General features: G+C 50.5%; 1 protein-coding gene across 9 annotated transcripts in view; it reads right to left on the minus strand.

The window, feature by feature from the left end:
- The window catches only part of ARHGAP22 (Rho GTPase activating protein 22), a 176,583-nt gene that overhangs the window by 29,954 nt on the left and 124,532 nt on the right, over positions 1-22,097 (minus strand). For 5 of the 9 annotated variants that reach the window (XM_086680229.1, XM_086680230.1, XM_086680234.1 and 2 more), the window contains one exon: positions 176-352. The exons of 1 other annotated variant lie outside the window; for it this stretch is intronic. In XM_086680229.1, the coding sequence (XP_086536355.1) occupies positions 176-352 (177 nt within the window). Of the gene's footprint in view, positions 1-175; positions 353-9,425; positions 9,691-22,097 lie in introns of those variants that run through there. 3 more of the 9 variants (XM_086680235.1, XM_086680236.1, XM_086680231.1) reach the window with 3 other exon arrangements.

Genomic DNA, 22,097 nt, shown 5'->3' on the forward strand with positions numbered 1-22,097 from the left:
TGGCCCCGATTCCCCTGCTGCTGCCTGTCCAGTAAAGTGGAGGTGTGACTGTCAGGGGCCGGCAGCAGAAGAGGACAGCATGGCTTGCCTGCCGTAAGCAGCTAGGGACACAGCCAGTGGGTCCCAAGTGAGAGAGGTCTTGCGGGCTCAGTGCAGGGCGGAGGGGCAGGATTACCTGAAGGCAAGGGTTCTAGAGGGTGAGCATGCGATCTACGGGCAGTACCTCCGCCAAGTGGGGCCCAGATGACCCGGCGGATGGCCTGCACCCAGTCCTCCATGTCACGTTGGGAGCTGGCCATGAGCAGGAGCGCCTCGGGGTTGGCCGGCACCTTCTCCCGCTCCCCGGTACCACCTGCAAGACAGGGAGACACAGGCTTACTGCAAGGACCCCCGTGCGGACACCGGGGCTCACACTCCCACAGCACTGTCCACCCCAATGCCAGTTAGCCTGTTCTTCCCTGCCCTGTGAGAAGGCCGCCTCTCCCAAACCTGTCGGCAACGGCCAAGCTTCTGGTTCCGTTTTGGCAGCCCCCTCCCACCCGCCGCCACTCCTTTCACACCCCACACGTGTATCTTTGGGGCCCTTGTAGGTTTCCACCTAGTTACATTTCCGCATCAAAACAGAAATCATTAGAAGCATGCCCAGGCACTATTAGGGAAAGAGCATTCACATTGGAGGCCAGCTGGGAGAAGTTCAGAACCCAGAGTAGCCTATGTATTTTGTTCTGCATCAGCTTTACGCCTCTTCCGCGCAAAGTGCAACATCACTATGCTTTTAACGTCCGCTCTGACATTACAGGCCTCCTTCCCCAGCCTGGAAAGGAGGCCTGATTCTCCACAAGCAGTAACATTACGGAGGCCTGCTGTCAAACCAGGATGGAGCAAAACGCTCTAGAATTCCCCACCCATCCCCACTCGCAGCTAGACATTGCATCTCAACGCAGAAGGATGGGAAAGTTCAGACAGATGTCATTAAATTTTCCCTAATGTAGCTCCAGCGGTTCTCACGTTTTCATGTATAAATGAACTCATCTTTAGGGTGTACACAAAAACCATTTATACTGAACTTCATCTAAAGGCTTTTCAAGAATGATCTTGTCTTCGTTCATCCCCAACATCCTGCAATATGTAACTCACCCAAGTACTAGCCTCTGGTCCCAGAGCCACCGACCCTGAGCAGGACTGTCTGCAGGTGGGGTGTGAGTCCCAAGGTCCTGGGTTCTTGAGGGGGTGGGGTGGCAATGAGGGAGAACCGTGAGACCCAGGACACCCCCTTGCTAGAGCCTGCAGCCCTGGGATGGAGACAGGAGCAAGTGCTTCCTGAGTGCGTGGTACCTGCCTGGGACTCTTCTAGAAGCTGAAGGCACTAAGTGGACAAAACCGTCCTCCTGGGATTCTTTAATCTTCACAAAGCCTGTGTGGCGGGAGGTGCCGTTACTTTCCGCAGTTTTCTCAGTCAAGGAAACTGAGGCACAGAGTGATTAAGGAACTTGCTTGAACTCACACAGCTACTACGTGGTAGAGGCTGGGATTCAAAGTCCCCTGCTCTGGGCTCTGACCCACCCCATGCTCTTGTCACCCATCAAAGAGAAGGCAGCCTGGTGGGATCAGTCTGACAGTGGTCCCAGCAAGGCCGCCAACGGCCAGGAAATGGAGCAGAGTACTCTGAGAGCTGGAGCACAGGGTGGGGTATGTCCTCACTGAGGGGGCACCTGAGCAGGGCCAGTAGTCTGGACAGGCCTGTGAGGCCCAAAGCTCAGAAGGGTGATGAGCAAGGAGACAAGCGTGCCGGGACCCCAGGATGGCTTCTGGAGCCCTCACCACACACACAAGCCCTGCTCCTTGGGAGCCCGTGCAACCGCTGGGAAGCAGGGCGGTGGAGGTGGAGGTGGAGGTGGCAGTGGAGGGGAAGGGAGTCATGGGGCAGAGGCGGCAGAGCCTGAAGCCAGACAAGTGTGTGTGCACCTGCGGGAAGCAAAGTCTGCACCCATGGCTCGGTGGCTGCCATGGTCATTCGTGGGGTGTGAGCACTGCCGCAGAGGTGGGGAGAGTCGGAGCGGGGGGGGGGGGGGGAAGCCTGATGCCTCCAGGAAGCTTTGCTACATAAGCTTCTCTGAACCAGGGTCTCAAGATGGCTCAGAAGAAGATTTAGGACTCCAAGAATTTGTTACAGTTACTTGCTTATCCTAAATACTCTTTTTTTATTTTTATTTATTTTTATTTATTTAATATAATTTGTTGTCAAATTGGTTTCCATACAACACCCAGTGCTCATCCCAACAGGTGCCCTCCTCACTGCCCATCACCCACTTTCCCCTCTCCCCCACTCCCCATCAACCCTCAGTTTGTTCTCAGTATTTAAGAGTCTCTTATGGTTTGCCTCCTTCCCTCTCTGTAAGTCCCCCCTCTTCCTCTCCCCCATGGTCTTCTGTTAAGTTTCTCAGGATCCACAGAAGAGTGAAAACATATGGTATCTGTCTTTCTCTGTAGGACTTATTTCACTTAGCATACCATTCTCCAGTTCCATCCACGTTGCTACAAAAGGCCATATTTCATTCTTTTTCATTGCCAAGTAGTATTCCATTATATATATAAACCACATCTTCTTTATCCATTCGTCAGTTGATGAACATTTAGGCTCTTTCCATAACTTGGCTATTGTTGAAAGCGCTGCTATAAACATTGGGGTACAAGTGCCCCTGTGCATCAGTACTCCTGTATCCCTTGGGTAAATTCCCAGCAGTGCTATTGCTGGGTCATAGGGTAGATCTATTTTTAATTTTTTGAGGAACCTCCACACTGTTTTCCAGAGCAGCTGCACCAGTTTGCATTCCCACCAACAGGGCAAGAGGATTCCTGTTTCTCCACATCCTCTCCAGCATCTGTAGTCTCCTCATTTATTAATTTTAGCCACTCTGGCATGAGGTGGTATCTCAGTGTGGTTTTGATTTGTATTTCCCTGATGAGGAGCAACGTTGAGCATCTTTTCACGTCTGTTGGCCATCTGGATGCCTTCTTTAGAAAAGTGTCTATTCATGTTTTCTGCCCATTTCTTCACTGGATTATTTGTTTTTCAGGTGTGGAGTCTGGTGAGTTCTTTATAGATTTTGGATACTAGCCCTTTGTCTGATATGTCATTTGCAAATATCTTTTCCCAATCTGTCGGATGCCTTTCAGTTTTGTTGATTGTTTGCTTTGCAGTGCAGAAGCTTTTTACCTTGATGAGGTCCCAATAGTTCATTTTTGCTTTTAATTCCTTTGCCTCTGGAGATGTGTCAAGTAAGAAATTGCTGCGGCTGAGGTCAGAGAGGTTTTTTCCTGCTTTCTCCTCTAGGGTTTTGATGGTTTCCTGTCTCACATTCAGGTCCTTCATCCATTTTGAGTTTATTTTTGTGAACGGTGTAAGAAAGTGGTCTAGTTTCATTCTTCTGCATGTTGCTGTCCAGTTCTCCCAGCACCATTTGCTAAAGAGACTGTCTTTTTTTCCAGTGGATATTCTTTCTTGCTTTGTCAAAGATGAGTTGGCCATACATTTGTGCATTTTTTCCTTATTGAGTTTTGAGAGTTCTTTACATATTCTGGATACAAGTCTTGTATCAGATATATGCTCTGCAAGTATTTCTCCCTGTCTGTGCCTTTTCATTCTCTTAAGAGTGTATTTAGAAAAGAAGTTTTTAATTTTAGTGAAGCCCAATTTACCAATGTTTTTCTTTTACTGAGTGTGCTTCTCTAAGAAATTTTTGCTTAACCCAAGGTCATAAAAGTTTTCCCCTAGAAGTTTCGTGGTTTTAGGACTTACATTTAGGTCTATGAGTTAATTTCTGAATTTGGTGCAAGGTATGGATTGAACTTCATTCTTTTTAAGTAGGCCTCACACCTAGCGCGGAGCCCAACACAGGGCTTGAACTCACAACCTTGAGATCAAGACCTGAGCCGAAATCAAGAGTCGGCCGCTTAACTGACAGACAGAGCCACCCAGGTGTCCCATATCTGGTATATTTTGTATCTCATGCATTATAGGTTTGAGCTCTAGAAGTTTGATTTGGGGTCTTTTCAAAAATATCTTTCACATCTCTACTTAACTTTCTGAACCTACTGGAATACAGGTATAAAAACTGTTTTACCATCTCCGTCTGCTAATTTTAATACTGTCATTTCTAGGCTGGTGTCAGTGGATTGATTTTTCTCCTCATTGTGGGTCCTGTTTTCTTGATTCTTTGCATGCCTGATATTTTTTATTCGGTGCCAGACATTGTGATTCCTAAATCGTTGGGTGCTGAACATTTCTGTATTCCTCTAAAAACACTTGAGTCCCTTCTGGAATGAAGTTAGGTTACTTGGAATGAGTTTGATCCTCATAGATTTTGCTTCTAAGGTTTCTTAGGTGGGTCCAGAACACTCAGGATGAGCCAATTCTTCCCCACTGCTAAGGGAAAACCCTTCCGTGTTTCCTATGCAATGCCCCATGAGTCATGAGGTTTTCCAGGATGGTAGATGTAACAGGAACTATTCCCTGCCCTGTGTTAGAGGGGATGCTGTTGCCTGGAATCCTCCCTGGTGGTCCCCTCCTCGGGTTCAGGTCATGTCCTCACTGTACATGGTGATGCGTTCTCAAGGAGTTTTCTCTCTGAGCAGCTCTTTCCTCCTGGGTATCCCATCCGAAAACTCTAGATGCTTTGGTCTCTCCATCCCTAAGCTCTGTCTCCTTAATGCATGGAGTACAAGGGGTTCCACCTGGGGTTCCCCTTTCTGCGGCACAGCCTGGAACTTTCTCCAGCTGGGGCACATGTAGACCTTACCTCATTTGTTTCCCGTCTTTTGGGGGTCACAGTCCTTCACTGCCACTGTTCAGTATCTTCAAAACTGTTTCAGATTACTTGTCCTTTTTTTGTGGGGAGGGAGTTGTTTTAGGTGAGAGAGCAAACTGGTCCCTGTTGTTCCATTGTATCCAGAAACGAAGTCCCGCTACCGCTTTTAATGACCCGCTACATGTAAAACACTGTGCAAGAAGCTTAACACACACGGCGACACCTAGTCCTCACAAATACCATAGGAAGGAGTGTTACTGACCCCATTTTACAGATGAATAAATGGATGCTCTGAGAAGTTAAACATTTAGCTCACAGGGGCGCCTGGGTGGCGCAGTCGGTTAAGCATCCGACTTCAGCCAGGTCACCATCTCACGGTCCGTGAGTTCGAGCCCCGCGTCGGGCTCTGGGCTGATGGCTCAGAGCCTGGAGCCTGTTTCCAATTCTGTGTCTCCCTCTCTCTCTGCCCCTCGCCTGTTCATGCTCTGTCTCTCTCTGTCCCAAAAATAAATAAACGTTGAAAAAAAAAAATTAAAAAAAAATAAAAAAATTAAAAAAAATAAACATTTAGCTCACAAACAAACAAGTGGAGAGGCCAGGATTCAAACCAAGGTTGGTTCGACAATACACGCATTCTCTATTTATAATATAAAACCTCCTCTCTGGCAGCTGAGGGGAGTGCAAGGAAGGTAAAACAGGCCATTAAAGCAAACTCTGGCATTTTCTACGCCATTCAATCATTTATGCTTACTTTTTCCTCTGCTACTTAGGAAAAGAGTCGTATCAGCTTTAGTTAAAAAAAAAAAAAAAGTCCTAACAGCCAATTATTTCAGGAAGAAACACATCATGAAGGCTGAGGGTCTCTTGTTACTGTTTTTGGTTTTCCCCTTTCCTTTTTTTAAACCAGGCTGTGTGGCCATTGTGTTTCCATCCCATCCTGACACATGTCACAGGCCTCTGAGGCTTTCTAGAATGGTGCTTAGAGCCCAACCTGGGGTCAACCCTCAGCTCCACCAGGGGGAGCACCGTGACTTAACTTTGCCAAGCGTCAGAGTCCCACACCTGTAGGGTGAAGAAAATGAAGGTAGCTACCCTTTCAGGAGAAGGACATTGAGATACTCCCCCGGCTTAGCACCTGGCACCTAACAAGCTCTTTAAATGTTCACTTAAAAAAAAAAAAAGTTCATTATTTATTTTTGGGAGAGAGAGCATGAGCAGGGGAGGGGCAGAGAGAGAGAGAGCAGGGGGGATACAGGATCCAAAGAGGGCTCTGCCCTGACAGCACAGAGCCTGATGGGGGGCTTGAACTCACAAACTGCAAGATCATGACCGGAGCCAAAGTCGGAAGCTGAACCGACTGAGCCACCCAGGCGCCCCTAAAGGTTCACTTTTATTATCACATTCAATTAATATAATAGAAAGCAGAATTTTCCCACGTCAGCACTACTGATGTTTGGGGCCAGATAATTCTTCCTGGGGGTGGTGACGAGCTGTCTTGTGCACAGCAGGATGTTTAGCATCATCCCTGGCCTCCACCCACTAGATGCCTGTAACAGCCTGTCCCGGTCTCCCAGGCTGACCACCAAGAAAGTCTCCATATATTGCCAAATGTCCCTTGGGGGGCAAAACTGCCCCCAGTTAAGAATCAGATATATAACAACCAGATACATACTTTCTAGGAGTCTAAATGTCTTTTACAATTCTACAATCATGTGATGTCCCATGGGCACAGCAGGGCTTCTCTGAAAATCATCAGGACCTCATCTATCACACCAGCCTCCTCTTGTGTTCCCATCTCAGTGCTGGGCATTCAGGTACCCCAGGCGGAAACTTGGGGTCACCTGGCCTTTCCCCCTGCCTTGTCCCCACACTGACCCAGTTTCCTCTGGTGGGCTCATCTAGTCTCAAGACTCTATGTGATGACCATGCCATCCCTATGCTGACGACTTCCAAGTTCACTGTCCCCTGCCCTCCAGACCCACTCTCCACTGCCTGCCCCACAGCTCCACCGGGACGTCTCCAGGCAGCACGCCCTTAGCAGGTATGAAATCCACCTCTGGACCTGCCCCACCCTCCCCTTCTCCGATGAGGGCGACTCCCTCTTCTAGCTACTCAAGTGGCAACCAAATGCATCTTCAGGTCTGCTCTCTCTCATGTCACATCCATTCCTATCAGTAAGTTCCACTGATTCCTCCTTCAAAAGATCTTCAAACTCTGACCGCCTTTCACTGTTCCACCTGGTCCCAGCCACCATCCTCTGTCATCCAGATTACTGGCGTGCTCCCTAGGCGCTCGCTTGCCCCTACAATCTGTTCTCAATATGGCGGCCACAGTGGCCCAGTAAGACCCAAACAAGCTCACACACCTCTGCTCAAAGCAAAAACCGCCCCTCTCAGCAGAGTCCTTACAACGATCTTCCAGGCCGCTCACCCCTATCCCCCATCCCGCCCCAGGCCCCCAGCCCTCCTGCTACTCCTGATTTCATGGCTGCTCTCCTCTTTGTTCTAGGCCATTCCTCCAACCACCAGGCACATCCTTGCCTGAAGGTCTTTGCTCCTGCCCTTGCTGTTGCCCGAGAAGCTGTTCTCCCAGACACTCCCTCACCTCCTTGAGGTCTTTCCTCAAATGTGGCCTTCTTGGGGAATCTTTCCCAACAACTCTATGTAAACGTCACCATCCACCACAACCCATGCCCCTTCCTGTCCTTACTTTCTCCACAGCACTTATCGCAATGCAGCACACACACAGTTTACATGTTTACACGATAGGCTTATTTATACTGTTTAGTTTTGGCCCACCCCACCTCGCCTATCTGGTAAGCAACTCCAGCACACAAGCAGTGCCTGGCACGGGGAGGGCACGCACAGAATCTGGGATGAATGGATGGCTAACTGCAGCCGCAGCAGAACCAAGGGGCACGCACAAGGCACTCGCTCTGAGGTGGGCATGATGTTAACGAACGGGTGAGCATCACAAGTTTGAACACTCACAAAGGAAGTGGTGTCATTATCCCCATCGGACAGGAAAGGAAACTGAGGCCCAGAGATGGTGAGAAACACATCCAAGCTGTAAAACCAGTGAACTAGGACCCTAGGCAGACTAGCTCCTAACCCTGTCCCCACTCTGCTCAAGGGACCGGCCTTAGGTGACCCAGCCAGGACCCCAACCCAGCTTTTCTTATTCCCACTTGGGCTTTCTTCCCGTCTGAGCTCCTGAATTTAAGAATTTCCTTTTGTGCTGGAGTCTCCTTTTCCACCCATGCAAGGGGGGCTTTGGGGGAAAGGTGGTAACCCCAAAATGCAGCATATTCTGGCACAGGATCCAGAACAGGAACCCACTATCTCTCAACGTTTCTGTACAAAAACTTTTTTTTTTTTTAATTTTTTTTAATTTTTTTTTTTCAACGTTTTTTATTTATTTTTGGGACAGAGAGAGACAGAGCATGAACGGGGGAGGGGCAGAGAGAGAGGGAGACACAGAATCGGAAACAGGCTCCAGGCTCCGAGCCATCAGCCCAGAGCCCGACGCGGGGCTCGAACTCACGGACCGCGAGATCGTGACCTGGCTGAAGTCGGACGCTTAACCGACTGTGCCACCCAGGCGCCCCTCTGTACAAAAACTTTTATAACAAAAAGAAAAAAGAGAAAATGTTATTTATGAAAGCATTTTGTAAACCACGGTAGCCCATGGGACTCATTCTAGGGCATTCAGTTGGAAAAACTGTCATTCTGATGTAATTAATCAAATACTATCTGTATTAGGCCAGGAGTCATGGAAAAATTGTTTAAAAAATAAAAGAAGTCACTATTTAAAGGTAATAGTAACTGCAATATAGGACTTGTCACAGGACCCACTGTCATTCTACTGGCAGCCCAGGGGAGTGGGGAGCCCCAGGGAAGCCCCAACTGATGGATTCCCAGGGTTGGAGGCCAAGTGTAGGAATATAGCTGGAAATACCGTCTGAGACAGTGTGGTCCAGTGGAAACATAATGAAAGCCACATGTACATTTTTAAACGTTTTGGCAGCTACATTGAAAAAGGTGCAAAGAAACAGGTGAAATTATTTTGAATAATATATTTCACTTATCCCAGTACCTCCAAAAGAGTACCATTCATTTCAACCTGTAATTGACAACTTTAATGTATTTTTTATACCAAGCCTTCAAAATCCAGTGTATATTTTGTACAAAGAGCACATCCAGACCAGCCACGTTTCAAGTGCTCGGTAGCCAGATGTGCTGGTGGCTACAGGACAGCTTTGAGGCAGCCTAGACAGGGGCTGGAAGGAGGGGAGAAGAGCCACCCTCAGACTTGCTGAGACTGTTGTGGGGGACAGCTCTGAGCTATGCCTTCCAGCCAGCTGGGCTTTTCTGCAGTCTCCAAGGGCTGCCTCCCTGCCCATCCCAGCCAGACCACACCAGGCTGACTCCGAACTCGGGTCCAGGCTGACTCCGAACTCGGGTCCAAGCTGCCCTCAGGATCCTGTCCTCGTCTCCGCTCATTTCTCTTGACCTCTTGACCCACTTATAGTCATCAAAGGCCGCTTGCCCTTCAAGGGTTAATCGCCCCTGGCCTACTGGCCCCGCAACCTGCTCTTGACCCTGGCTGCCCACTTACCCCAGGGCTGACGCCTGCTCCTCTTCAGATACCTGGCTGTCCAGAAGGGCATGGTGTGGCCGGAGGAGTGACCGTTAGACACAGCCAAGCCAGGGACTGAGGCTAGGCGGCTCCGCGTGCAGGAGCTGAGGCTGCCTGTGCGCTCTGCTCAGAAGGCACTGGGCCAGGACCTTTTTGTCTCCTTTGGGGAAGTTCCGCACTTCTCAGGGCCCCAAAGCTAGGACTGTCCCGGGCGGGGGCGGGGCGAGGAGGCAACAGCCAGATCCCCCCAGGGGGCCCTCCCGCTGGGTGCAGGGTCCGGTCCGGAAATCCCTTCAGCCGCCGTGAGCGCTCCCTCCCCTGCATTCCTGCCCGGCGCACACCACGGGCTCTGGCCCACCACTGGGGCTGTCCTGTCCCCCAGCTTGCTAGGTGCTGAGAGCACAGGGCTGGACGTCCGGCCCCATCCACTCTGTGTCTCAGGGTCCTTTCCAAGCGGAGCCTGGGAAAGCCCACCTCAGTAGGTTGGTGGGGGCTCAATGAATCCATGGGAGAAGCCCGAGTAATATTAAGTCATTACTGGCCACATAATCTTTCAGGTTCCATTTCTTCATCAGCAAAATGAAGCCAATAATGGGATCTGCCTGGCGAGGTTCTGGTGGGGACTGAATGAGATGAGGAAGCCATAAGTCACCAGTATCCCTGCAACAGCCGGGGAAGCCAGAGCCCCGGGGCGCTTCCAAGGGCCCAGGGCCACCCAGCTGGGATCTGGCACAGCCAGGACTTGGACTTAGCTGTTTGGGACTCTTTCTATGACATCAGCTTCCATCCTTACGGTGTCTCCGCCACCCTTGATACAAAAAGAGCTGGAGACAGGGACACCTGGGTGGCTCAGTCAGTTAAGCGTCAGACTCTTTTTTTTCTTTTTAAATGTCTAGTTATTTTTGAGAGGAACACAGAGTACGAGCGGGGGAAGGGCAGGGAGAGGGGGACGCAGAACCCGAAGCAGGCTCCGGGCCGAGCCCGTCGGCACAGGGCCCCCTTGGGACCCTCCGTCTCTCTCTCTCTCTCTGCCCCCTCCCACCCCCAAAAGTAAACAATTAAAAAAAAGAGAGCTGGAGACAGCCCTCTCCCCCCGCCTGGCCGTCCCTGCTGCACTACTCACTCCTTCCAGGACAGTGTCAGAACCTCGACCACGGGGAAACTCTGAAGCGATTTCCTAAAGGGCTGGGGCAGGCAGCCGGCACTAAACTCTGGTGAAAGCCTATGCTGGTGTTGATGCCACCTGTTTATTTGCCCATCTTCCCCATTTGTCCAACTGTCCGTCCATCCATCCCTTCAACAAAGAAAAACAGCCGATTAAAAACAAAGCACATCTGCTTAAAACTCTTCAGGGGGCCTACGGTTCTTGGGATATAATCCAGCTCTGCTGTGACCTTGGGGTCCCGGGCCCCATGACCACACGTCCACCTACTTGCCCACCCTTACTGCTATCGGCCATTTGGGCCCCCTTTCTCTTTCCTCAGACTCACTCTCTTCCAACTACAACCTAGTGCTCAGCGCTGGGTGTTCTCCCAGCTCCCTGCATGGCCAGCTCCCTCGCACCTTCAGACTTCAGCTCAGACTTCAATTTAGAGAAACCCTCCCTGGGTGAGAACCTCTGTCAAGTAACTGTCCCTCCTGCCCAATCACTGTCATGGTCTTTTCTCTCCAGGGCTTGTCACATGGGGAAATTAGCCTATTTATGTGTATCCGTGTTTACCGTGTCTCTGCTAAAGGATGTAAGTTTCAGGAAAGCGGGGCTTGCCTCCCTTGGTCTGGCTGGTATCTCCCAGGACTGGTTCAGAGTCTCGAAAAGGGTGGCAGTGGTCACCGTGGGGACACCTGGAAAGCTCTGTGGAAGTGACAGGCAATCTCTCTTAGTACAACATCCAAGTTTGATTGGTTGTTTACAGTGTTCTGGGCACAGTTTCTACAAACTGCCTATTTTAAATCAATGTTTCAGCTTCACAATGACCCTAAAAGGTGGTACAATGATCACACCCACTTTGCAGATGAGAAAACAGTGGCTGAGTCATTTGTCGGCGGTCACATGACTGAGTGCAGCTTCCCAAATGGCCCTGGTCGGCAAGGGGAAACTGCATGTTAACTGGTCCCCTAAAGTGTTGGCCACTCACACCCCACTCTTGCAGGCTGAGGGTCTGAACCCAAGCAATCTGGCTGCCCTCTGTCCTCCCGGTCCCATCCCTGTGGTGAGCGGCCTCTAAGCCCCCAGTGAATGAACCCTGCTTCCTGGCATCACACCCTCTTCAATGTGGGCTGAACCTAGTACCTTGTTTTCAATAAATAGAAAGGGCAAAAGGTGATAGAGGTCACCTCTGGGATTAGCTTCCAAAGACACTGAGGCTTGTGTCTTGTGTGCCCTCTATGGCAGCAGACCTCAGCCAGGGATGACAGCTCACCTCTGCATTTCTAGCAAGCCGTTTTATTATCCTACTTGGGAGAGAAAAAAGAGACCAGGGAGGGTAGAGGGACCGAGTAAACAGGGTACTGAAAGCTGGGGAGGGGGGCGTCTAAACACTCACCCTCCCCACGGTGCTCTGCTCTATCACCTGGGCAGCACTGCCCAGGGAGCCCCAGCTCTGTCACCATCTGTCGCTGGGGAAACGATGCTGGCCCAGGGGGCCAGGAGTGGTGGAGGGTAGCACAACAGGGGGTGTCCCGGGGAGTGGCACAAAGACTTGGGTCCCCATGGTTCCTTTAGGGCTCTCTTAAATCTGTTTCTCCAAGGAGAAACTTTAGAAGGCACTTGACAATATTTAACATCCATTTTGATGGAAATCTTCCATGAAATAAAAATAGATCCTTCTTCAACATAGATATACCAAAGCCAACACTGCGTTTATGGAGAGACACTAGCAGCGTTCCCATCAAGGCCAGGGACAATCCCAGCAGGCCCCCCATCAGCACTGGTATTTAACGTTCTCCTGGAAGTCTTCTGCAGTGCAATTAGATCAGAAAAAGAACATAAAACAATAAAAGCTGGAGGGAAGGGTACAGTGTTATTATCGCTATTGTTGTTTATATAGAGAGAAAACCAAAGCCAGTGGACTGAAAAATGATGGGAGGCAGTAAGAGAATGCAGTAAGGTGTCCAGACGCAAAATTAATAGACAGAGATCCCAAGCTATTTATAAACGAGAAGAAACAGAAATACCATTGCGTAAGTAGGAAAACCCACATAACAGAATACCAGTTCACCCTAATTTAGTCTATACATTTAACACAAGAAAATACTAATAGCATTTTTTTAAATACAACAAGTTGATTCTAAAGTTCGTAACAAAAACAGCAAATGCATTTAAAAAAAATAGAGAGAGACCAATTTATTAAACTGTAGTCAAGTATCCCGCTGTACAAGAAGTAAAACGAGGGAGGTAACACAGGACATGAGCAGAGACAGACTCCAGAACATATCGGACTTTGGAAACGACAAGTTATTTCAAATGGGCCGGTAGAAGACGTTATGTAAGAAATGGAAAAGAGACAAATGGATAGCCACCTGGAGAGATATTATCCAATGGATCCTTGTATCACACCTATCGCAAAATAAAAATTCACCACGGATCGAAGATTTCAAGATGAAACACGAAGCCAGAGAAGCACCAGGATCAACGGTGGGAGGAATTTCCATACGACCTCGAAACCGGGGAAGCCCTTTCTGAATATGACACAAACACCAGAGACCACAAAAAAAATTTCACTCCATATAAGTTAAAAATATTTGCATGGCAAAGAAAAGAAAGTAAAAAGACAGTGACAACAGGAGGGGAGTGGGATATACAGTCTTCACTTGGGATGCTCTGCGGGTATTAAAAAGGATGAGGATGTGCTTCATGCCCAGATTTGGAATGTTCTCTGCTAGATACAGGGAGGTGAAAAATGCAATGATACGTGACCGTGTTTGCACAGGAGGGGAGGAGAGAAGAGTGGAAGAGATACTTATTTGTTTGAATATGTGCAAAATATCTCTGGAAGGAGCCAGAAGATACTGGGAGCAGTGGCTTTTCTGGGGAGGGAAGTGGGTAGCACAGAGAGACTGGCTTTCCACCCTTTGAAATTTGAACCACATTCCCTATCTTAAAAACCGAATGACGGGCATCTGGGTGGCTCAGCCAGTTAAGCGTCTGACTCTCGGTTTTGGCTCACGTCATGATCTCACAGGTTTGTGAGTTCTAGCCCTGAGTCGGGCTCTGAGCTGGCAGTGCGAAGCCTGCTTGGGATTCTCTCTCTCTCCCTCTCTCTGTGCCACTCCCCTCCCTCAAAATAAGTAAATAAATTAAAAACCAATTAAAATAAATAAAAACTAAATGACACTAGGATCTACCATAAAGGGACAAGTGAAAGAAACCTCACCTCATCTGTGGGCAGTGGGGGCGCTGAGGGGTGGGCCGCAGGCTGTGCATTCAGCAGGGAATCGGCCAAGGTGGGCCTACGGGCACCTGGGAGTCACTCAGAGCCGGGCACCAGCTCACCAAGGGGTGGGAGTGGCTTGCAGCTGGAGGTACTGAGCTGAGGGGGTCTTTTACAGTGTTGGCAAGAGATTTTTGTATCTCTTTGGGGGAATAGTTTGACAATATCTATCAAGATTTTAAACGGCCCAGCAATCCTTTCCAGGGAATTTACTCTGTGGCTAATTTGCACAGGTGCATAAGGAGACGGAGATAATAAACTGGGAACAATGGTCCATCAAGTTACATAAATAATGTACTGATTAAATAAATTATGTACATCCAATAATGTACTGATTAAATAAATTACGTACATCCAATAATGTACTGATTGAATAAATTATGTACGTGGACAAAGGACGAGGAAGCAAACAAAGGAAGGTGGCGGGGTGGGTGGTAGGGGGATAATACATTATCGCATGGAGAAAGCAAAAAGCAGCGTGATGAATACGCTGCCATTTGTGAGAGTCACGTGTGCACACGGGCGTGGTTGTGCGAGCCCATTTCTGCAAGGACAACAGGACACAGGGGCCTGGGAGCTCAGGCAAGGGGCTCAGGAACAGAGAAGCTTACTTCTCACTCTGGACTCTGAAGTGTGTGTGTGTGTGTGTGTGTGTGTGTGTGTGCGCGCGCGCTTGTGTGCGTGCGTGTGGGTGTATGACTGTGGACACAGATTGCTTTTCTTGAATGAAGATTGTTCCTTTTTATTGTTAAGGGAGGTGGCTGGTAGCTCCTGTGTTTGGCCCCGGAGAAGTTAGACCTGCCTGTGCTTTGAGAACTTTTCTTTCTTTAAAGATTTTAAGTCGGGGTGCCTGGGTGGCTCAGTCGGTTAAGCATTCAACTTCAGCTCAGGTCTGTTCTCACCGTTCGTGAATTCAAGCCCCACATCAGGCTCTGTGCTGATACCTTAGAGCCTGGAGACTGCTTCAGATTCTGTGTCTCCCCCTCTCTCTGGCCCTCTCCCGTTCACACTCTGAGTCTCTCTCTCTCTCAAAAATAAACAAACATTTAAAAAAAAAAAAGATTTTGGGGCGCCTGGGTGGCGCAGTCGGTTAAGCGTCCGACTTCAGCCAGGTCACGATCTCGCCGTCCGTGAGTTCGAGCCCCGCGTCAGGCTCTGGGCTGATGGCTCAGAGCCTGGAGCCTGTTTCCGATTCTGTGTCTCCCTCTCTCTGCCCCTCCCCCGTTCATGCTCTGTCTCTCTCTGTCCCAAAAATAATAAACGTTGAAAAAAAAAAATTAAAAAAAAAAAAAAAGATTTTAAGTCACCTCTATGCCCACTGTGGGGCTTGAACCCACAACCCTGAGATCAAGAGTCGCATGCTCCACTGACTGAGCCAGCCAGGTACCCCTTGAATACTTTTGATTAAGGAAAATGCCCCAGATAGCCTCCAAATGGTTTGAGCTCCAACTTCCCCTCTCGCCAGCTCATCCCACGGTGGAGTTTCATTTCTCAAAACCAGAGTGTCCCTGGGAAATCTTTTGTGGTTCTGGGGATATTGGGGTTTTTAGGGAATCCATACTGACCTCACCCCAGGCAGCACCCGTGGGAGAAATGGGAGTGTGATCTCTCTCACGGGGACAATTGCACAAGTGAGGGAAGAATGTGGGGCGGGCCATAGGGTCCTCTCTGAAATCCAAGTCAAGCCTCTCCCTTCCCTGGTAGGAATTTGAGACCACAGCCTCTCTCCTCTGCCATCAGGATGTGCCCCAGCTCACTGCTTCCCACTGGGGCTCCTCTGTGATCAGCTGAGAGTACCTTTCCAGTCCACCCAGCTACTCTCCCATCTCAGCAGCCACTCCTGGTGCTCTGCACTACTTCTTGTTCCTGGGATATACCATGCCCTTCATGCCTCACCGTCTTTGCACGTGTTATTCCCTCTTTTTGGGACACCTTTCCACTTGGCCCATTTGGTAAACTCCTACTCATTCATCAAAACCCAGCTCAAATATCCCCTTCTCCTTCACCTTCCTTAACTGTTCCCCCTCACTCACTCCCAGTTTTCCTTAGTCCATTCTCCCTTCCACAAATATATATACATATTTATTTGAGAGACAGAGAGGGAATGTGCATGCACACAAGAGCGAGTGGGGGAGAAGGGCAGAGGGAAAGAATCTTTTTTTTTTTTTTAAGTTTATTTTTGAGAGAAAGAGACAACGTGAGCGGGGAAGGGGCAGTGAGAGAAGGAGACAGAGGATCCTAAGAGGGCTCTGCACTGACAGCATCAAGTCTGATGTGGGGCTTGAACTCAGGAACTGTGAGATCCTGACCTGAGTTGAAGCTGGACACTCAACCAACCAGCCACGCAGGCGCCCCCTGAGAGGCAGAATCTTAAGCAGGCTCCACACTCGCTCAGCACAGAGCCCACGACCCTGGGATCATGACCTGAGCCAAAATCAAGAGTCAGATGCTTTAACTGACTGAGCCAACCAGGCTGTTCCTCCCTTGCACAAACGCTTGTTAAAGGTCTACCATGTGGCAAGCACTGTGCCATGCGCTGGGGACACGGCAGGGACAAAACCAAGAGGCCCTGCCTGGTGGGGAAGACTGGCCTGAACCTTTATCACAAACAAATGCAAAAACCACAATCAAAAGCCTAGGAAGGAATCCAGAGGTCTTGGGGATGGGGGCTGAGACCACAGTTTGAGAACTGCTTCCTCAGGGCCACCTGCCACCAACACCTGGGTCGCACCTGGGCTCGGGGCCCAGTCCCGACTCAGCCTGCCCGAGTCCCCGAGCCAGGCCTGAGCAGTAACGCAGCATGGCCAGGGCTGGAAAACACCACTGATGGTTAGGCCGGGGGTCCCCTGCCCCCCTACCCGCCTTTAAAAATAACTTTCATGGGGAAAAGAAACAAAAGCTAAAAATAGCAACATATTAAAATGGAATATGCCAGTTGCCGGAAGAAGACCAAGTTCTGCGCTGCCCAAGGGTGGGGGGTTGTGAGGGAAGAGGGGTGGGCCTGACACTTAAAATGGAAAAATTGTGATTTATACAGTGACCTGGAGGGAATAATGGTTGAATTCATTATTCTAAGGGAGGACAAGGGAACTAACATTTATGAAGCACCCACGCTGTGCCAACTTCTGTACCAACCCTTAGATTCCACGTCTCCCAGGTCTCGGTGTAGGGTGCTTCTATAGCTACAATGTCAGCAGCAAAGGTAAAGAGTCTAGTTCTGTTAATGCCAGTCAAGGCTGGTACCCCTCCCAGCAAATGTGTGCAGGAGACGCTGAGACCATGGTCAAGGTCCCTGACCCTGGGATCTAGCAAGTGACGGAGGCTTGATCTGCACCCAGGACCTCTCCTCGGTCCACACCCAGTCTCCCGTCCCCACCCTCCTGGGCTCCCTTCGAGGCTTCTTCGAGGTTTGAGATACATCCAGTGCCTCTCCTACACCTGATAGAACATTTTGCTCCCAGTGGGTGCATCAACACATCCGTGAAATAAGTGACCAAAGCACTGTGGGCTGATACAACGTCAGGAAACTGGTACCTTTGCTACCTCACGTTGCTACGGAATATTTTCCCCCACTAACCCCACGTCTTAGTCTGCGTTCCTCAAAACCAAAGCCTGAGACAAGGGCTCGTGTGCTGGTGGGTCTGGGAAGCTACCCCAGGGAGAAGTGCAGGGCAGGGAAGGAACCTGGGAACGGGGGAGAGCCCAGAAGAATGTGGGATCGAGCAGGCTGCTGCTTTAGGGGGCCTGGGGGCTCCATCCTGCTGGCCTGGTCTATACTGACTTACGAAACGTGTATCAGAGCTCCCAACCAAGGGACAAAAGGGGAGCAGCTATCCATTGGTTCCAGTCACCCACTGGTCAAGGGTGGTCCCCAGGAGTTTTAACTTCCCTGCCCCCCCTTCCCCCACCTTTCCGGAGCTTGGGTGGGGAGGCTCTTCCTTTCAAAGAGGCAACTGATACTTGGGGAGATCCTACAGCACCATCTCTGTGCTTGCCACAGGAATAGTGTGGAGGGGATACCTGGGTGAACAAGACAGGCAATGCCCCACCCCCTGGGGCTTATTTGGGGGGGTGGGGAGGGAAGGGAAGGGAAGGGGGCCAAAGGACCAGGAAGCAAACAAAGGAAGGAGGCAAGCTCAAATATGGGTCAGCAAAGGCTTGCTTGAGAAGGGGACCCTCGATGGGGCGCCCGGGTGGCTCAGTCGGTTAAGCGTCCGACTTCGGCTCAGGTCATGGTCTCACAGCCCGTGAGTTCGAGCCCCGTGTCGGGCTCTGTGCTGACAGCTCGGAGCCTGGAGTCTGCTTCAGATTCTGTGTCTCCCTCTCTCTGACCCTCTCCTGTTCATGCTTTGTCCCTCTCTGTGTCAAAAATAAAGTAAACGTTAAAAAAAATGAATAAAAAAAGAGAAGGGGACCCTCGAGCTGAGCACTACATGATGAGAGGGGCTGGCTTTCCTGCACTGATCCGGTCTGGGTACAGAAGGCTCAGGGTGGGCAGCAATTGCAAAGGCCCTGGGGAAGGAAAAGCACTGAGGTCCTTTGGGTGGCTTAGTGTACCCAGGAGTGCAGGAGTTAGTCAGGAGGTAGATAGGATGCTGCGGCAGGTACCCAGGGAGAAGACACAATGGTGTAGACCAGGCAGGAAGGGGTGCAGGAGGGACAAAAGCCTAGGTTCAGGTTCAGGTTCAGGATCTGTCTTGGTGTTGGTAGTGACCCAAGAGGAAGTGCAAAACGAGGATCAGCCTCCAGGCACTGGGCCCAATGCTGGGAAGAGGAGAGGGTGTCCTGGGGCACCTGGGGGGCTCCGTCGGTTAAGCACCGGACTCGGGTTTTGGCGCAGGCCATGACCTCACGATTTCATGAGGTCAAGCCCCAAGTTGGGCTCTGTGCTGACAGCGTGGAGCCTGCTTGAGATTCTCTCTCGGCGCCCCCCCCCCCCGCCTCTCCCCCACTCACACCGTCTCTCTCTCAAAATACACAAATAAAAATTTTTTTGAAGAGGAGGGGATGTCTCACGTCACTGTCTCCAGAAACTGCACATTTTAGACAAAATCTAAAAAAGAGAAACCACTTTGTAATTGAAAGCATCAGGTTTTTTTTTTTTTTTTTCATTTTTTTTTTTTTTTCAACGTTTATTTATTTTTGGGACAGAGAGAGACAGAGCATGAACGGGGGAGGGGCAGAGAGAGAGGGAGACACAGAATCGGAAACAGGCTCCAGGCTCCGAGCCATCAGCCCAGAGCCCGACGCGGGGCTCGAACTCACGGACCGCGAGATCGTGACCTGGCTGAAGTCGGAGGCTTCACCGACTGCGCCACCCAGGCGCCCCAAAAGCATCAGTTTTTAAAACGTTGGCGGTTTCCCTTCTCATCCCTCCCTTCCCAACTGAACCCCTCCCGAGCTCAAGCCCAGCTGCGTGAAAAGCAGACTCGGGGATCCCTGCCCTTTTCTTGGCTGTTAGCTCCCGGCACCCAGGCCCCTAGACCAGGCCTCCCGGGGTACGGGGCAGGGGCCTGTCTTCATTCAAGGGCCTGGCCTAGGTTCTCATCACTGACCCCAGGGGGTGACAGCCAGCCCAAGGCTACATCTCCGTTCCTCCTTTTACCAGCAGCAAGTTCCTATTTGTCCCCCAGGTGCCGGATACACGCCTCCAGAACTGGGGCTTGAGAACCCCTGCCCTGAAGGACATTCTCGGATCCTATCGCGGCACGGCCTGAATCCTGCCAGGCACCATGCTAGGAATTGGGGGCACAAATGAAGCCCCGGCCCTCAGGGAGCCAAGGGCAGGCGGGTCAGCCACAGACTGGGAAGCAACCCAAGGAGACAAATTAGCAACCACAAAGACATCTGCTCTCCACTCTAGAATCTCCAGAATCTGGGAGGGGAGGGATGGGTGCCCCTCCTCCGCCTCTTGGCTCTTTATTATGGAGCTAGTCAGCCCAGTTCCCAGTTGTGCATCACAAAACCTCCAACACACAGGCACTCTCCCCTCTCAGCAGGGAGCTGGGGGGAAAGAGCTTGCAGGCAGCTAGGTTCCCTCCAGCAGCCTGGAGGGGTAGGGGAAGCAGAATTCCTGGGGTAACCATTTCCAGCCCCCAGACAAGTTGGGCTTCCAGGCCAAGGCCAGTGTGCACAGAGGGGCAGGTCTGGAGGGCTGCCTGGAGGCAGGTGGTAGTAAATGTAGCCAAAGGCCTATAAGTAGTTCTGCTGGCTGGGGAGAAGGGCTGAGTGCAGAGATAGGCTCAGGGCAAGTGACCTGCCAAATGGCACAGAAGTGCCCGGCCTGTGGGACTCCACGCCCCTGATCTACCCACTCAATCCTACACACTCACCCCAACCTCACAGCTCCTTTCTGCCTGCTCTAGCTGCTCACGTGGGTATTTGTTTTTGTTTCTAAATACAATTTAGTGTCAGGTCGGCTTAGGTGCAACCCCCAGTGCTCATCCCAACAAGTGGCCTCTTCAATGCCCATCACCCGTTTTCCCCTCTCCCCCACCCCCCATCAACACTCCATTTGTTCTCTGTACTTTAAGAGTCTCTTATGGTTTGCCGCCCTCCCTCGCTGTTTGTAACTACTCTTCCCCCTTCCCTTCCCCCGTGGTCTTCTGTTAAGTTTCCCAAGATGCATGGACATTCGTTGAGCTACAAAGTCTATGTTGGGCAAATGAGAAATTCCCTTAATTTAGTTTGGACACCATGGATCTCTCACTGGTGCTCTTTTCCTTTGCCTGGTTCTGGTGACGTCCAGACAGATGTGGGCCCACCTCCAGCAGGTGTGTGAGACCACAGGGCTTCAGCTAACGTTCTCCCCGCACTCTTTTCACCCAAATTGTTCGGGTTCTTAAAGATAAACATACTGTTTTTATAAGTTGCCTCCCTCCGGGAGGCCAGGTATAAACCACCAGACAAGTAAGAAGTCTTGCTGGTATGGAAGTTAAATGTGTTCACCGTTAACTAGCACCACGGTCTAGTATAGCTCCTTGAGGTTGCCATTCACATGATAGTCTAAGTGCACAGAATCCTCTGAAGGCACCTGTTCATCTTATAGTTTTAATGAACGGCATCCCTGGAAAATGACATTCACATCATCATCATCATCATCATCATCCCTATTATTCACAAAGTCTAAGTGCCTGGCACCCCTTCTCCCCACACCCCCAGACAGCCACTCTCATTGTAGTCTAAATGAATGGCGCCCTCTGGTGGCAACAATTCACATTGTAGTATGTGAATCCCTGCCCTCCCCAAGTTTTGGAGTTGTGCAACACGGTGGCCTATATGTTCACACATTTAAGCCTAAAAAACGATCTTGAGGAAGTACTTATATTTCCACTTTCTACAGAAAAAACTTCCCAAGATCTCCCAGCCAGAGAGCCAGAGCTGAGATTTTATGCCTTGTCTATCTGATGTCCACTGCTTTCTCCCTCAGCAGAGCTGGAAGGACTGAGAGGCAAAACCTCAACTCCTCCAGCCTCTCAGGGCTTCCTGCCCGGCTCAGTCCCACAGCAAGGCCCCATACTAGGCCTTATGGATTCCATTTGGGAAATTGATAGGCACTATTATAGGGATATTGACATCCGCTACAGATAGGGAAATTGAGGTTCCTTGCCTGAAATGCTGCAGCCAGTGAATGACGGGGGACTGCCTGTCTCAGGCAGAGGACCCACTTTCCAGGGCATCCTGTCTTCTACCGGGATGGGAAGATTCCAGTTCAACTGCCAGGGTGCTTCACGAGAATCCCCAAACCTCCCCCCGCCACCCAGGTGTCAGTCTCTCACCTGGTCCTCACCCCAGGATTCCACTGCCAGGGCCCTTGTCCAGAGTCACATTTGGTGCTGCAGTTGTGTGTAAGGGCCCCATCACTGGTCAGAGAGTGGCCCAGTGTCCTTTGTGACCAACGGTTACTAGGAACTTGTCGGAGACCTGCCAAGGACATTTAAAAACCTACCATGGGAGCCCGGACATCAGTCCTGGAGGGCACAGCAGCTCAAGGAGGGAGCTCCTGGGTCGTGGCTGTCAGGCCCTTCTGGGCAGCGAGGGAGTCCCTCCAGCCACAAGCAGACAGAGCGGAGCCACTGTAGACACTTGGCCTCGGGCAGAGGAGGGACAGCTAAGCTGCCTCCCTTTGGAGGAATGTCTGATTTTCTATGCAACACATGGTTAGGGGAAAGACGGAATTGGGAGGTCATCAAACCCTTTGACCAGATGGGGGCTCCAGCCA

The sequence above is a fragment of the Puma concolor genome, chromosome D2 (genome assembly GCF_028749965.1).
Source record: "Puma concolor isolate L17-30 chromosome D2, mPumCon1.1.hap2, whole genome shotgun sequence".
NCBI lineage: Eukaryota > Metazoa > Chordata > Mammalia > Carnivora > Felidae > Puma > Puma concolor.